The sequence below is a fragment of the Pristiophorus japonicus genome, chromosome 3, assembly GCF_044704955.1.
Source record: "Pristiophorus japonicus isolate sPriJap1 chromosome 3, sPriJap1.hap1, whole genome shotgun sequence".
NCBI lineage: Eukaryota > Metazoa > Chordata > Chondrichthyes > Pristiophoridae > Pristiophorus > Pristiophorus japonicus.
The window spans coordinates 18532711-18546719 of NC_091979.1; the positions used below are offsets into that span (position 1 = coordinate 18532711).

General features: G+C 44.4%; 1 protein-coding gene across 4 annotated transcripts in view; it reads right to left on the minus strand.

Annotated features, from left to right (window-relative positions):
• Window positions 1-2857: 2857 nt before the first annotated feature.
• Window positions 2858-14009, minus strand: part of LOC139259675 (tubulin monoglutamylase TTLL4-like) — a 110698-nt gene continuing 99546 nt past the window's right edge. For 2 of the 4 annotated variants that reach the window (XM_070875236.1, XM_070875235.1), the window contains 3 exons: window positions 12426-12496; window positions 8057-8139; window positions 2858-7072 (listed from right to left, as the gene is read on the minus strand). In XM_070875236.1, coding sequence (XP_070731337.1) covers window positions 6982-7072; window positions 8057-8139; window positions 12426-12496 — 245 coding nt within the window. In that variant the 3' untranslated portion in view covers window positions 2858-6981. Of the gene's footprint in view, window positions 7073-8056; window positions 8140-12425; window positions 12497-14009 lie in introns of those variants that run through there. The other 2 variants (XR_011592628.1, XR_011592629.1) reach the window with 2 other exon arrangements.

The window sequence follows — 14009 nt, forward strand, 5'->3', positions numbered from 1 at the left end:
ATTATTAAGGAAGCAGTAGTGGGTCATTTGGAATGGTTTTATGAAAGGGAAATCATGTTTGACAAATTTGCTGGAGTTCTTTGAGGATGTAACGAGCAGGGTGGATAAGGGGGAACCAGTGGATTTGGATTTCCAGAAGGCATTCGATAAGGTGCCACATAAAAAGGTTACTGCACAAGATAAAGGCTGACAGGTTTGGGGGTAATATATCAGCATGGATAGAGGATTGGCTAACTAACAGAAAAGAGTCGGGATAAATGGATCATTTTCCGGTTGGCAAACAGTTGCTAGTGGGGTGCCTCAGGGATCAGTGCTGGGTCCTCAACTATTTACAATCTATATTAATGACTTGGATGAAGGGACCCAGTGTAATGTAGCCAAGTTTTCTGATGATACAAAGATGGGTGGGAAAGCAAACTGTGATTTTCACAAAAAATCTGCTGCGATAATGGACAGACTAAGTGAGTGGGCAAAAGTCTGGCAGATGGAGTATAATGTGGGAAAATGTGAGGTTATCCACTTTGGCAGAAAAAAAAATAGAAAAGCAAATTACAATTTAAATGGAGAAAAATTGCAAAGTGTTGCAGTACAGAAGGACCTGGGGATCCTTGTGCATGAACCACAAAAAGTGGATATGCAGGTACAGCAAGTAATCAGGAAGGCAAATAGAATGTTGGCCTTTATTGCAAGGGGGATAGAGTATAAAAGCAGAGAAGTCCTGCTACAACTGAATTGGTGAGGCCACACCTGGAGTACTGCGGACAGTTTTGGTCTCCGTATTTAAGGAAGGATATACTTGTATTGGAGGCTGTTCAGAGAAGGTTCACTAGGTTGATTCCGGAGATGAGGGGGTTGACTTAAGATGGGTTGAGTAGGTTGGGCCTCTGCACATTAGAGTTCAGAAGAATGAGAGGTGATATTATTGAAACGTATAAGATAATGAGGAGGCTCGACAAGGTGCATGCAGAGAGGATATTCCCACTCATAGGGGAAACTAAAACTAGGGGACATAGTCTCAGAATAGGAGCCCCCCCATTTAAAACCGAGATGAAGAGGAATTTCTTCTGAGTGTTTTACATCTATGGAATTCTCTTCCCCAGAGAGCTGTGGAGGCTGAGTCATTGAATATATTTAAGGCAGAGATAGACAGATGTTTGAGCGATAAGGGAGTAAGGGGTTATGGAGAGCGGGCAGGGAAGTGAAGCTGAGTCCATGATTAGATCAGGCTCAAGGGGCCAAATGGCCTACTCCTGTTCCTATTTCTTATGTTCTTTTCCCTCAATCACCATTGCCGAGAGATTATCTGGTCATTTATCTCATTGGTGTCTGCAGAACCTTGTAATGCCCAAACTGGCTCCCATGTTTCCCTACATTCCAACAGTATCCACACTTCAGCTGTACTTCAGTTGCTGTGAAGCACTTTGGAACATCCCAAGAACTTGAAAGGTGCTATAGAAGTGCAAGTTCATTCTTCTTGCAAGCATAAAGGCAAATTGGATAACATTTCTATTGTGTGGGGAAGGCCAAATAGGTACAAGAGCTATCCAATGAGGCCTTGATCTTGAAAACTAGGACACACTATACTTTTATCAGGAGCTTTTTGCTTTAATTCAAGTGTGTTTTTTTTTAAAAACATTGTCCTTTTCTTTGGTCCAGCATGCCACAGCAGTGGATGAGTGGTCGACCCATTTTTTTTTATATATAAAGGGGGGGGTGCGCGGGGGAAAGAGAATCCTGTTAGTCTAATGTCAGTTGTAAGTTACTGGAATCCATCAGGGAGTGACTGAGCACCTAGACAAATGTCAGCTGATCAAACCATCAGCGTGGATGTGAGGTGGTCATGTCTGACCAATCCCGTTGTCACCAACACGGTAGATGAGGGAATGTCTATGGATGCTATCTACATGGACTTCCAGGAAGCATTTGATAAAGTTCCGTACAAGAGATTATCAGCAAAAACTGAAGCACACAAGATTGGAGGCAACCTTGGGTGACATTGGTTGGAAAGCGGCTAGGAGGTAGGAGACAGTAGGGATAAAGGGAACGTACTCAGATTGGCAGCATGTAACAAGTGGTGGTCCGCAGAAATCTGTACTGGGGCCTCTCGACACATGTCAAAAAGATTAATGGAAGATTGGCCTTTATCTCAAGAGGGATGGAATATAATGGGGAGGAATTGATGCTTTCGTCGCCCAGAGCCTTGCTCAGGCCCCATCAAGTACGGTGATCAGCACCACACCTCGGGTAGGACATAGTGGCCTTGGAAGGAGTACAACGCAGATTCACCAGAACGATGCAGAGCTTTAAGGGTTAAGGGTTAAATTCAGACCAGCTTGCACAATCGTGGCTTGTATTCCTCGAGTTTGGAAGGCTGTGGATTGATCTAGTAGCGATGTTTATAATGACACCAGGATGACGACTACCTCAACCAATGAGATTCTTGATCCAGTTCCTTGTGCCAAGTTATTAACCCATGATTAACTATTTGCTTTTACAACTTGCTGTCCACATTTTCACCATCTTCTAATCTCCGATCTTATTCAAGACTTGTGGATTTTGTGCATCTTCAAGACTCTATGCACAGAGTCCAAGCTAACTTGCTTGCTTATCATTGAACACGTGATTCATCTGCAGGAGAGGATGCATCATTGGGGTGGTATTGGAAAGTCCCACCCACCCCTTCCCTCAACCACTATCTGTCCCACCTGTGACAGAGACTGTGGCTCTCGTATTGGACTGTTCAACCATCTAAGAACTCATGTTAAAAGTGGAAGCAAGTCCTCCTCGATTCCAAGGGACTGTCTATGATGATGATGGTATTGGAAACATTGAAGAAATAGGCAACAGACATGTAGCATTAACTGCAAGATATCTTTATTAGGATTCTTAAATTATTGCTCAGCCCCAAACTGTAGTCTCGACAGTTTCCTGCATTATTTTCAGAAACTGATTCTTGAACAGACCCTCGGAGACATTAAAGAAATAGGTAAACATAGCGACAGCCGACAAGTGACAGGATACACAACATAGTTCTCTGTATTAGTTATTCTTTTTAAAAATATATCTGTTTGGCATGAGATAGATTCTGAATGATTATAAAATCGCTTCTCGGTAAAACGAGTGTCAGAGTTTGAGAAAGGCATCCATCCCTTTGCTTTTCCCCAGAGTACTGGCCCCCTGCAGCCAGAGCTCTCTGCCCATGCTGAAGTCAGTGCTGTGGCAGGACGCGAAGTAGGGTTGGCACGGAACCAGAGACGGAAAAACCAAAGACCGAATGACTTCAGGAATTCACGAGCTGCGCCAGTCTTGTAAACAATTCCTTGCACAAATTGGTTAAATCAGGCGACAGCCAGCCCTTTGTAGGATTTCTTATATTGTCTTTTTCAGCTGTCAGTAGAGAGACACTGGACGAGCAGCAAACAGTACAAGTTGGATATAATTTAAAATGGGCATGGATTCAAGTTACTGCTATGCTACATTAACTGGGACTGTTGGGTTTAAGCCAATGCACCATTTCACTTTTGCCTTAGTAATCTATGACTTTAATTAATATGCACACAAATGTTCTTAGAAAGAAATTATTTATTAGAATTAGTGCCACAATGCAGTTTTTTTCCACTGCCTTAAGGGGAAAAGAGGGGTACTAGTAGGTAGAGCGCATCACTAATTATTCTTGCAATAATGGGCTTACTATTATTAAACCAGAGTGTATCAGAAGTCCCACTGGGTAGCCATTGCCTTTCTAATCAGTTGTCATTGCACAAGGTGGTCAGAGCTACTTCTAACCCCAGTTCACAGCAAACTTGTAAACATGTTAAAAGTGGGGGCATACACAAGATCATTTCAAAATGGTCAATGTTTGACTGTTACAACTTGGGTAGAAAGGGACTGGAGGGGGAGCTCATGGTTCCAATCTTTCGACAGTCAGGTACTTTAAAAAAATATTTATTTTTTAATTCTGAGAGAAATTAAACAACCACCACGCTTGCTGGGGGCAGCCACCAGTTACAAAACTGCCTGCAACACAAACCTCCAGTCCACAACTGTGCCAACACTGCTTGCGTGGTCAGTATGATCACTCAGCCGTTCCAGTGTCTCTGTGCATTTCAGCGGGACACAAATTAACCCTTCTCATTCAAGAGTTTCAGGTGATTCCTTTAGCCGATGATCTTGCTTTTGCTTTAGCCAGGAACGTGTTAAAAGATGGACGCAAAACAATTAAGAGCTCTTCTATAGGAAACTCAACTTTTAAAAAGATCCCCCCCCCCCCCAAAAAAAAATTCGGGGACCTCAAAGTGGCCAAAATGCTTCCCTTCTATAACCCATTTGGGTTGGGATAGAGGACATTTTTTTTTTTAATATGAGGGAGTGGGGGTGACAAGAGGGATAGCAGGGGGGGGGGAAAAGTGGACATGAGGCACTCACTCCGCTGTTCGTCTGTACGACAGTCACACAAACCTGCACCACAAAAGTCAAAAGGAGGCATCTCTACATCACAAGGTTAATACTCATTGCACAGTTCAACCAGTGTGTTCGTTTTCCACCCTCTCTTCTACTTTCATTCAAGGCACTTGTTGTACTTGCAGACTTTCCAATAATCCAGAACAAGTTTAGCACCTGGTGCAAGGCTTCCTTTGATGTCATCTTCTGACTAGTGTGTTACTTGGCAGCTGAGACGGGCTGGAAGATCTATTCATCAGGTGCCAACTCTGTCCAGGTTGCGATCCAATACTGGTTTCATTTGATCTTTTAAACACACACACACACACACTTTAATTTATTTAAAAAAAATAAAGCTTCACTTTTAAGAAAAAAAAATTATATATATATCTATGTATTTTAGAATTTCCTTTCACCTACCAGGGGGCTTCTCTTCTGGCTGGGCCTCTTGACGGGCATCAAGCCAGAGCCCACTTTTTGTATTGCCGCTGTCCCAAAAGCCCCCTCCCGTATAGAAATGTGTCTAGGGGATAAATTGCTCATTCTTTGGGTGGATAAGTACTAGAAGTTCTGCTTCAAGCTTCCATTGCCCTTCACCAATGGTTATGGGGAGCGGGCAGGGAAGTGGGGTTGAGACCAAGATCAAATCAGCCATGATCTTATTGACTAGCGGAGCAGGCTCGAAGAGGCGAATGGCCTCCTCCTGCTCCTACTTCTTATGTCGCTTCAATGGGAGAGAAGGAATGAATGGTTACATACACAACATGGTCGTTATTGTAGAATCTAAGACTGGCCAGTACATTTGCAATGTTTATTCCATTCCTCTTATCTGCAAACAAAAAACAACTTGGGGTGGGGTGGCTCAGCGGGGTGGGTGTGCTGACGGGTTTCCAATGACACACACTACACTCTTCCTCAGGAGATGGGGGTGGTGGAGAAAGAGGGGCTTGGTCATTGGGACTCCTTCTGCACACACCCACCTAGTGCAAGATAAAAAGCAATGTTGCCCAAAACCTGGGAGAGCGGGTCTGAAAACCATCATGGGGTAGGTTCACGGAGACTGGGGGGAGGAGGGGGAAAGAGACATAAATTACTCTCCACACAAATTAAGTTTGATAGCTATGTTACACAATGCGCAAAACCTGTAGAGGAGAAAATCCTGCGCCAGTAACACAAACGAGCCAAATGTAGCCGGAAAGTTAATAGGCGGCTCAACCTCTTCCGTTGCAGCGTGGGACAGCATCTCGGTAACAGCAGTAGGCACACGTCACAACAGCGCACTGATCTGAGATCAGGAGTTCACCGGACGGACGTACTGAAGCACCGATCAAGAGGCTTGCCTGTCTTGACTGCACCATAGCTTTGGACAGGATTGGATACGCACCAGTGGGTACAGACAGTATCAAAATTATACACGAGTTGCTGTACATGCAAGATGAAGCCAGATCGGCGACACAGTTTGAATTATTTGCTGTTTGTGTCAATAGGCCAACACTGTAGAGTCTGCAAAAACTGATTCCCACTGATACCCGATACATCAAGGCAGTCAAGATGAAACATTGCAATGACGATTTACTGACTTGAGTACATAGTTTCTTTTTAAAAACAGTGAACTCTTTTATACAAAATCCTGTAACGATATTTTGTTAAGGTGATTTCAGAAGCGATTTCTAGCTAAAAGACTTCATTTTTTGGTCTCAAAGGCTTAATTATAAAAGAATGATAATCTTGAATCTAACAAAGGTACTCACTGTGTCAGTGACGAGTAGAGTGCAGTGGACATTCTCACAGCCCAGTGCAACAAGTAAGGGGTGGAGGAGAAAATAAGTTAGTGAAAGAGTGCAACAGGTCTCAACAATAAATTAACAAAAAAAAATAGAGCAGATCAAAAATAGGCATCACGAGAATGTCCACTTTGCATGTCTTAAATGCTCCTGCAGGTCACTTCACGGTTTAAAAATATTTTCTTCGTAGCGTAGACACACTTTCTGGATGATTTTTTTCGACAGATAAAGAATTCCCATGCCAACTGCAAAGCCATTCACCATACGGTAAAACGGTTAGCTGTGGAGAGACCGCAGTTTTGTTTGCTTGCAGCCAGGAGATTGGCAAGAGTTCGATGAGGACTTTCGATCACAGTCAAACGCTTGGGAGGGGGGGGGGGCGGCGGGGGACAATAAGCTGGTAAAACTTCCGCGATTTAAAACTTGGCAGTTCCGCAAGGCTCAAGACTCGCTTAGATGCATAGTATAGATTTTACGATGTGATGAATTCATTGGTGTCGACGCGATGGAACTCAAATCAAGGAGGTTCTGTGCTTAACAAGCGCAAGCTGAAACACAAGCTTGCATTTGGCGTGGGGTCATTTTCCTGCTCCCCCCCCCCCCCCCGCTGCACCCTCTTCCTCAGCTGAGGTAGACTTTAGGAATCTGTGGGATCAAGCTGTTGGAAATCGGCAGTCAGCTCCACTTCCAGAAAGGGTGGCTGGACAACGAGGAATATTCCACCGGGCAGCTGTGGTAGCAGTTAGTCTGCGGGCCATCAGGATGACTGCTGCACATCCACTGGTCGCTGTGGAGCAAGACTAGGTTCCTGCTTCACTGTCGTTTTCTTTTTTGGCATCAAATCTCGACTGTGGATTAAACAAAAAAGGACTCTTGTAAAACAGGCGGTATATAGCTGTGCCTCTCCCTTCTCCCATTTAGCTCTCATTATGAGAGAGAAAAAAAACACATTAGGAACCTGCGGCTGACCTACATCAACCATGACCAGAGCGGCTTAATTCTCTACAAGCCAGCCATTCCTCAATGCATGTCCTATCAGTGAGGTTATAAAGTGGCAGCATTACATAAAGTGGCCTAAATTTAAAAAAAATTGAATTCTCTTTTTATATTTTAAGGTGTCAACCTTGGCTCAGTGGTAACACTCTTGCCCGATTCAGAAGGCTGTGGGTTCAATCCCTACCCCTGCTAGACACTTTGAACACAAAGGCTGACACTCCAGTGTAGCATTGAGGGAACGCTGTCTTTTGGATGAGATGTTAAACCAAGGCCCTCTCGTGTGAACATAAAAGATTCCAGGGCATTATTCCAAAGAAGAGCAGGTGCATTCTCAGTGTCCTGACATATAAAAAAAATATATATGTATATATATATATATATATACATATATATAGATTTTACATATTAAAATATACATATATTATATATACCAAAAAACAGACTATCTGGTCATTTAACCCAATACTGTTCGAGAGTGCTTGCTGTACGGAAATTGGCTGAAATTCCTACATTAAAAAAAGTGACTACTCTTCAAAAAAGTACTTTGTTGTCTGTAAAGTGCTTTGGGACATCCCGAGGTCTTGAAAGGCAAGCCCTTTGCTTTCTGAGAAATGCCCCAGTGATTTAAAACAAACAGATGAAAATAATGGCAGGGTTGCATACCTGACGAGGCTTGCTTCATTACAGTTACCTTTGAAAAAGACACCACAGTCGCATTGCCCAAAAGGAAGGATGAGATATTAAAGCTTTAAAGTTAAAAAAATACAACAGCTGTGGTTTCAAACGGTAGCAACTGCTGGTTGCCCTCCCTCAGATCTACCCTGTGATGCTCTTACCTCAGCAGGGAAGGGTTCATCTTGCACATTCCGTTTAAGTTGATGTCCAACTTCTGAGTGAAACTAATTCTGGGTGGGTGCCACTGTCGAGAGGAAAAAGGAAGCTTTCATTTTTACCTAGGATAGCTCAAACATGATCAATAACTAAAATTACAGTAAGAATTTTTATTTATATAGCGTCTTTAATAGAGTAAAACATTCCAAGGCGCTTCACAGTAGTGTTATAAGACAAAACAAATAAATTTGACTGAGCCACACAAGAAATTAAGGCAGATGACTAAAAGCTTGGTCAAAGAGGTAGATTTTAAGGAGCGTCTTAAAGTAGGATAGAGAGGCGGAGAGGTTTGCTCCAGAGCTTAGGGCCCAGGCAGCTGAAGGCACGGCCACCGATGGCTGAGCAGTTATGCTCAAGAGGGCAGAATTTGAGGAGCACAGACATCTCTGGGGGGGGGTGGATTATAAGGCTGAAAGAGATTACAGGGATAGAGAGGGGCGAGGCCATGGAGGGATTTGTAAACAAGGATGAGAATTTTGAAATCGAGGCGTTGCTTAACCGGGAGCCAATGTAGGTCAGCGAGCACAGGGGTGGGTGAGCGGGACTTGGTGCGAGTTAGGACACGGGCAACAGAGTTTTAGATGGCCTCAAGTTTACGTAGGGTAGAATGTGGGAGGCCAGCCAGCCAAGAATGCATTGGAGTAGTCAAGTCTAGCGGTAAACTGAAGGCTTGACTGTGGTCGGTGCAGTTTCAAGAGGGCTTACTGCTGACATTGCACATTGAGATTATTGGCAAAAATGAAAGTGCAAGGAATTGGATGTAATCTTGTGACATTGTTTGGGAGGTAGGAGAGTAGAGATAATTGGAATGTACTTCAATTGGCGGGATGACAAGTAGTGTGCCCCAGGAATCTGCATTGGGGCATCAACTTTTCACCATATACGTCAATGACTTGGATGCAGGAGTAGAGAGTTGTCTATCCAAGTTTGCAAATGGCACTAAGTTAGGAGGCAGAGTAAGTTGTACAGATCGCATCAGGAATTTACAAAGGGACAGCCAGATTCATGGAGTATGAAAACCGAGTTCAATGTGGGAAAGGCGGCCACATTTTGGCCACAGGGTTGATGACTGGACGGTACCGATTTAAGGCGATTGGCAAAAGAACCAGAGGTGACTTGAGGAAAAACTTTTTACGCAGCGAGTGGTTAGGATCTGGAATGCACTGCCTGAGAGGGTGGTGGAAGCAGACTCAATAGTAGCCTTCAAAAGGAAACTGGATAAAGACTAAAGGAGAAAAAATTGCAGGGATATGGGGGAAGAGCAGGGGGGTGGGTGGGGACTAACTGGACTTCTCGTCGCAGACTCGATGGGCCGAACGGCCTCCTTCAGCGCTGTACTATTCTATGTTTCAAACGGTGGAAGGTGCCTGTGTGTGAATTATTTTAACGTGGGGTGGCCGTTGCACACCAGCCACCACACGGGCTTGACAGAGCTAGGCCTTGGTCTAGTGGCATCATCAGTCACCTGAGAACTCGTTTTTAAGTGTGGAAGCAAGTCAGCCTCAACCCCGAGGTTGATGATTCAATGTTTCTATGAAATCAGACCATTTTCTTACTGGTGAGAAACTAGGAAGTATGGAGGCACAGAATGATTTGGGTGCCCATGTACACAAATCATCAAAAGCTTGTGGGCAGGCGCAAAAAGTAATTAAAAATGTTAATGGAAGATCGGCCTTTATCTTAAGGGGGCTGGAATATAAAGAGGACAAAGTGATGCGTCTGTTGTAGAGCCCTTGGTCAGACCCAGTCGGAGGTGTTGCATTCAGTTCTGGCACCGCGTCTCAGGAAGGATATATTGGGCTTGGAGGGGGTGCAGTGCAGATCCACCAGAATGGTACTGGGGCTTAAAGGGCTAAATTATGAGGGCACGTTGCATAAACTTGCCTTGTATTCTCTTGAATTTGGAAGGTTTAGGGGTGATTTAATCCAGGTGTTTAAAATGACACAGGATTCGACACAGGGAAATGATTTCCTCTGGTGAGGGAATCCACAGAGGGGAGCATGAAATACCAAAGGTTCATGACAAGTGTCGAGAAGCCATTGGAAAGGTGAATAGCGTGGTCGGATGTATAACTAGGACAGTCAAGTAGAAAACTAGAAACACACGACTTAACTTACACAAGGCCTTGGAATGGCTGCATCTAGTTTTAGTTCCCTCACATGGTGGGGGGCTATTGAGACCCTACAGAAGGTCCACAAGAGCTACCTGAATGATAACTAGTCTTGGGGTTCTTGTTATCAAGATAAACTCAGGGAGCTGAGGCTATTTTCACTGGAAGAGTTTAAGGTGATGAGTGAGGTATTTAAAATGATGATCTGTTTAGGTGGTTAGGTTATTTAAAGCTCGATTACGAGGAAGGACCAGGGGATGTTAATACAAAATATCAAAAACATGTAGCGTTAGGTTAGACACCACTTATTTGAAACTCGCTTAAACGCAATTCCTGTTTTAATGCAAGCATTTCTAAAGTCCTGTTTTTTTCTCCTATATTTCCAGTTTGTTTCATTGCAATTCCAATTCACCGTAATGGCCTGCGGACTTAACGAGACTAGTCACCTTTGAACCCGAGGCTTTCACCTCTCGATCTTATTAGTGATCATGTTGCAAAATGTTGGAACACTGCTTCATAAGAACATAATAGGAGCAGGAGTAGGTCATTTGGCCCCTCGAGCCATTCAATAAGATCATGGCTGATCTGATACTGGGCTCAACTCCACTTCCCCGCCCGCTCCCCATAACCCTCGACTCCCTTATCAAATCAAAAATCTGTCGATCTCCACCTTAAATATATTCAATTACCCAGCTTCCACAGCTCTCAGGGGCAGAGAATTCCAAAGATTCACGATCCTCAGAAGAAATTCCTCCTCATCTCAGTTCTAAATGGGCGACCCCTTATTCTGAAACCATGCCCCCTAGTTCTAGATTCCACAAGTGGAAAACTTTCTCTGCATCTACCTTGTCAAGCTCCCTCAGTATGTTTCAATTAGATCACCTCTTATTCTTCTAGACGCCACTGCATAACAAAAGCTCAAGACGGTGAGCACTTATAAAATTTTTTTTTTTTTAAAGAATGTACAAAATTTAGGAAAATAAAAAGCTTGTTATGCACCAGAGCAGCTTTGATTTTTGTTGCCTTTTGACGCTTCCTGCTTTACAGAAATTCTCATTTTATCGCAACTTGTGAGGCTATCCCCAGCAGTTGCAATTAAGCAGGTTCTACTGTACTTCTAATTGGCAAAGTCATCGACCTCTGGAATAGAATGCTAGATCATCTGGAGAATGTGGATCCACCACAGCCCTTCGAAAGGGCAGCTAGACAAACTCCCGAGTGTGGAAGAGATCTTTGGTTACAGGTGAGCACGAGCTGCAGTCTCGTGGAACTTGCTCGATTACCTTGAGGGAACCGGAGTTTTCCCCCCATCAATTCACTAAACAACATGAAGATAAATCTCTCACCACTTCCCTCTCCCCCCCCCCCCCCGCCCCCACGGAGTATTTTAGTAATTTTGAAAACCTCGATTAGATGGCCCCTTATAGAATCATAGAAATTTAGGCTACAGGCCATTCGGCCCACTGTGTCTAATCCCACTTTCCAGCTCTTGGTCCGTAGCCCTGTAGATTACGGCACTTCAAGTGCACATCCAAGTATTTTTATATGTGATAAGGGTTTCTGCCTCTAGCACCCTTTCAGGCAGTGAGTTCCAGACCCCCACAACCCTCTGGGTGAAGACATTTCCCCTCAAATCCCCTCTTACCAAGTACTTTAAATCTATGCCCCCTGATTATTGACCCCTCTGCTAAGGGAAGTAGGTCCTTTCCATTAGGCCTCATAATTTTATACACCTCAATAAGGTCTCCCCTCAGCCTCCTCAGGTCCAAAGAGAACATCCAACCTTTTCTCATAGCTAAAATTCACCAGTCCTGGCAACATCCTTTTAAACCTCCCCTGTACACACACTCGTGCCAATCTAGAAGAAGAACAGGACCCAGTGATATAAAATACAGATTCACGTTACAACTTGAGAGACTGTGCAAGATCTTCAACCTTTTAAACCTTGCATTTCCAACCGCTAGGAGATATTGGGAGTGGTCTGTGGTGACTGTAATTTTTCCTCCCCGAGGAGGACGCTTATCTGTCATTCCATTCCCATCAGATGATCAAAATCACTGCACAATTAATCATGGGTACAATGTGCATCTTACCATGCACACTGCCATCCAAATGAACGTTAAGAGCTTGGAAGGGAAAGGAACTAAATCTAAACCCGACAAAGACAGGAGACTGTGAAAAGACAGCAGTCTTGGTTACTTACAATGTGTGCAGGATTAACCGATAATCCCAGGTGAACCCTTCGATAACTCAGTTCTTTCAATACATCAATTCCTGTAGGGAGACAAGTGATACTATTGAGTAAAATACTTAAAAATAAAAATTAAAACCTCTACTGTGAAAGCATTCGGTCCTCCTTCCAGTTTTTGATGGGACGGTTTCCCAACACCAGCCATCCCTTTGGGAACTCACTCGAATGGCCAATCTTCACGGGCGTGTCCAGACAGAGGATGCCACCAAGCTCATGGTCTACAGGGCTGTAGTAATGCCCTACCTCCTGTATGGCGCAGTGACATGGACCATGTACAGTAGACACCTCAAGTCGCTGGAGAAATACCACCAACGATGTCTCCGTAAGATCCTACAAATCCCCTGGGAGGACAGACACACCAACGGTAGCTTCCTCGACCAGGCCAACATCCCCAGCGTTGAAACACTGACCACACTTGATCAGCTCCGCTGGGCAGGCCACATTGTCCGCATGCCAGACACAAGACTCTCAAAGCAAGCGCTCTACTCGGAACTCCTTCACGGCAAACGAGCCAAAGATGGTCAGAGGAAACATTATAATTGTTGTGTATGCATGTCTGTGTGATGTCTGTCATGCCACACAATGTACCCTTATACTGTACACATCTTACCTGTACACCAAAGGGTGCTGCTGCTGGAGACCTAAGGGCTACCTGCACACGGCAGGTAACCCAGTATAAAAAGGAACTCACAGCTTGTTGTCCTCACTCAAGAGCTGCAAATAAAGGACTATAGGTCTACACAGTTTAAGTATCATACTCTGCCTCGTGGAATCATTACTAAAGGTGCCTAAATACACTACAATAATGACACCCTCAAAGCCTCCCCGATAAAGTGCACCATCCCCAGTGATACCTGGGAGTCCCTGGCGAAAGACTGCCCTAAGTGGAGGAAGTGCATCCGGGAGGGCGCTGAGCACCTCAAGTCTCGTCGCCGAGAGCATGCAGAAATCAAGTGCAGGCAGCGGTAAGAGCGTGCGGCAAACCAGTCCCACCCACCCTTTCCCTCAACGACTATCTGTCCCACCTGTGACAGGGACTGTTCAGCCACCTAAGGACTCATCACTGTCTATGATGATGATGACGATAATGATGATGATGCAGCTGAGCTCAGTCAGAAAATCGAACCTGGGAATCCGCTGGTATGTGTATAGCTCTGTTCTACAACAGGCACGGTGCTTGCTAGCGGAACCATTGCCGGGGAAAGTTAATAAAACGCTTGAACAAATATGGCTATAGTACGAACAGGTTATGGTCCATATCGGTACCAATCACATCGGTAAAATCATCATCATAGGCAGTCCCTTGAAATCTAGAAAGACTTGCTTCCACTCTAAGTGAGTTCTCAGGTGACTGAACAGTCCAATATGGGAATTTCAGTCTCTGTCACAGGTGGGACAGAGAGTGGTTGGAGGAACAGGTGGGTGGGGAGTCTGGTTTGCCGCACGCTCCTTCCGCTAAAAAGAGATGAGGAAAGAGGGATAAGCAGGACCTCAAAAAGGCAGTAATCTCTGGATTACTCCCGTATTAGCCATACC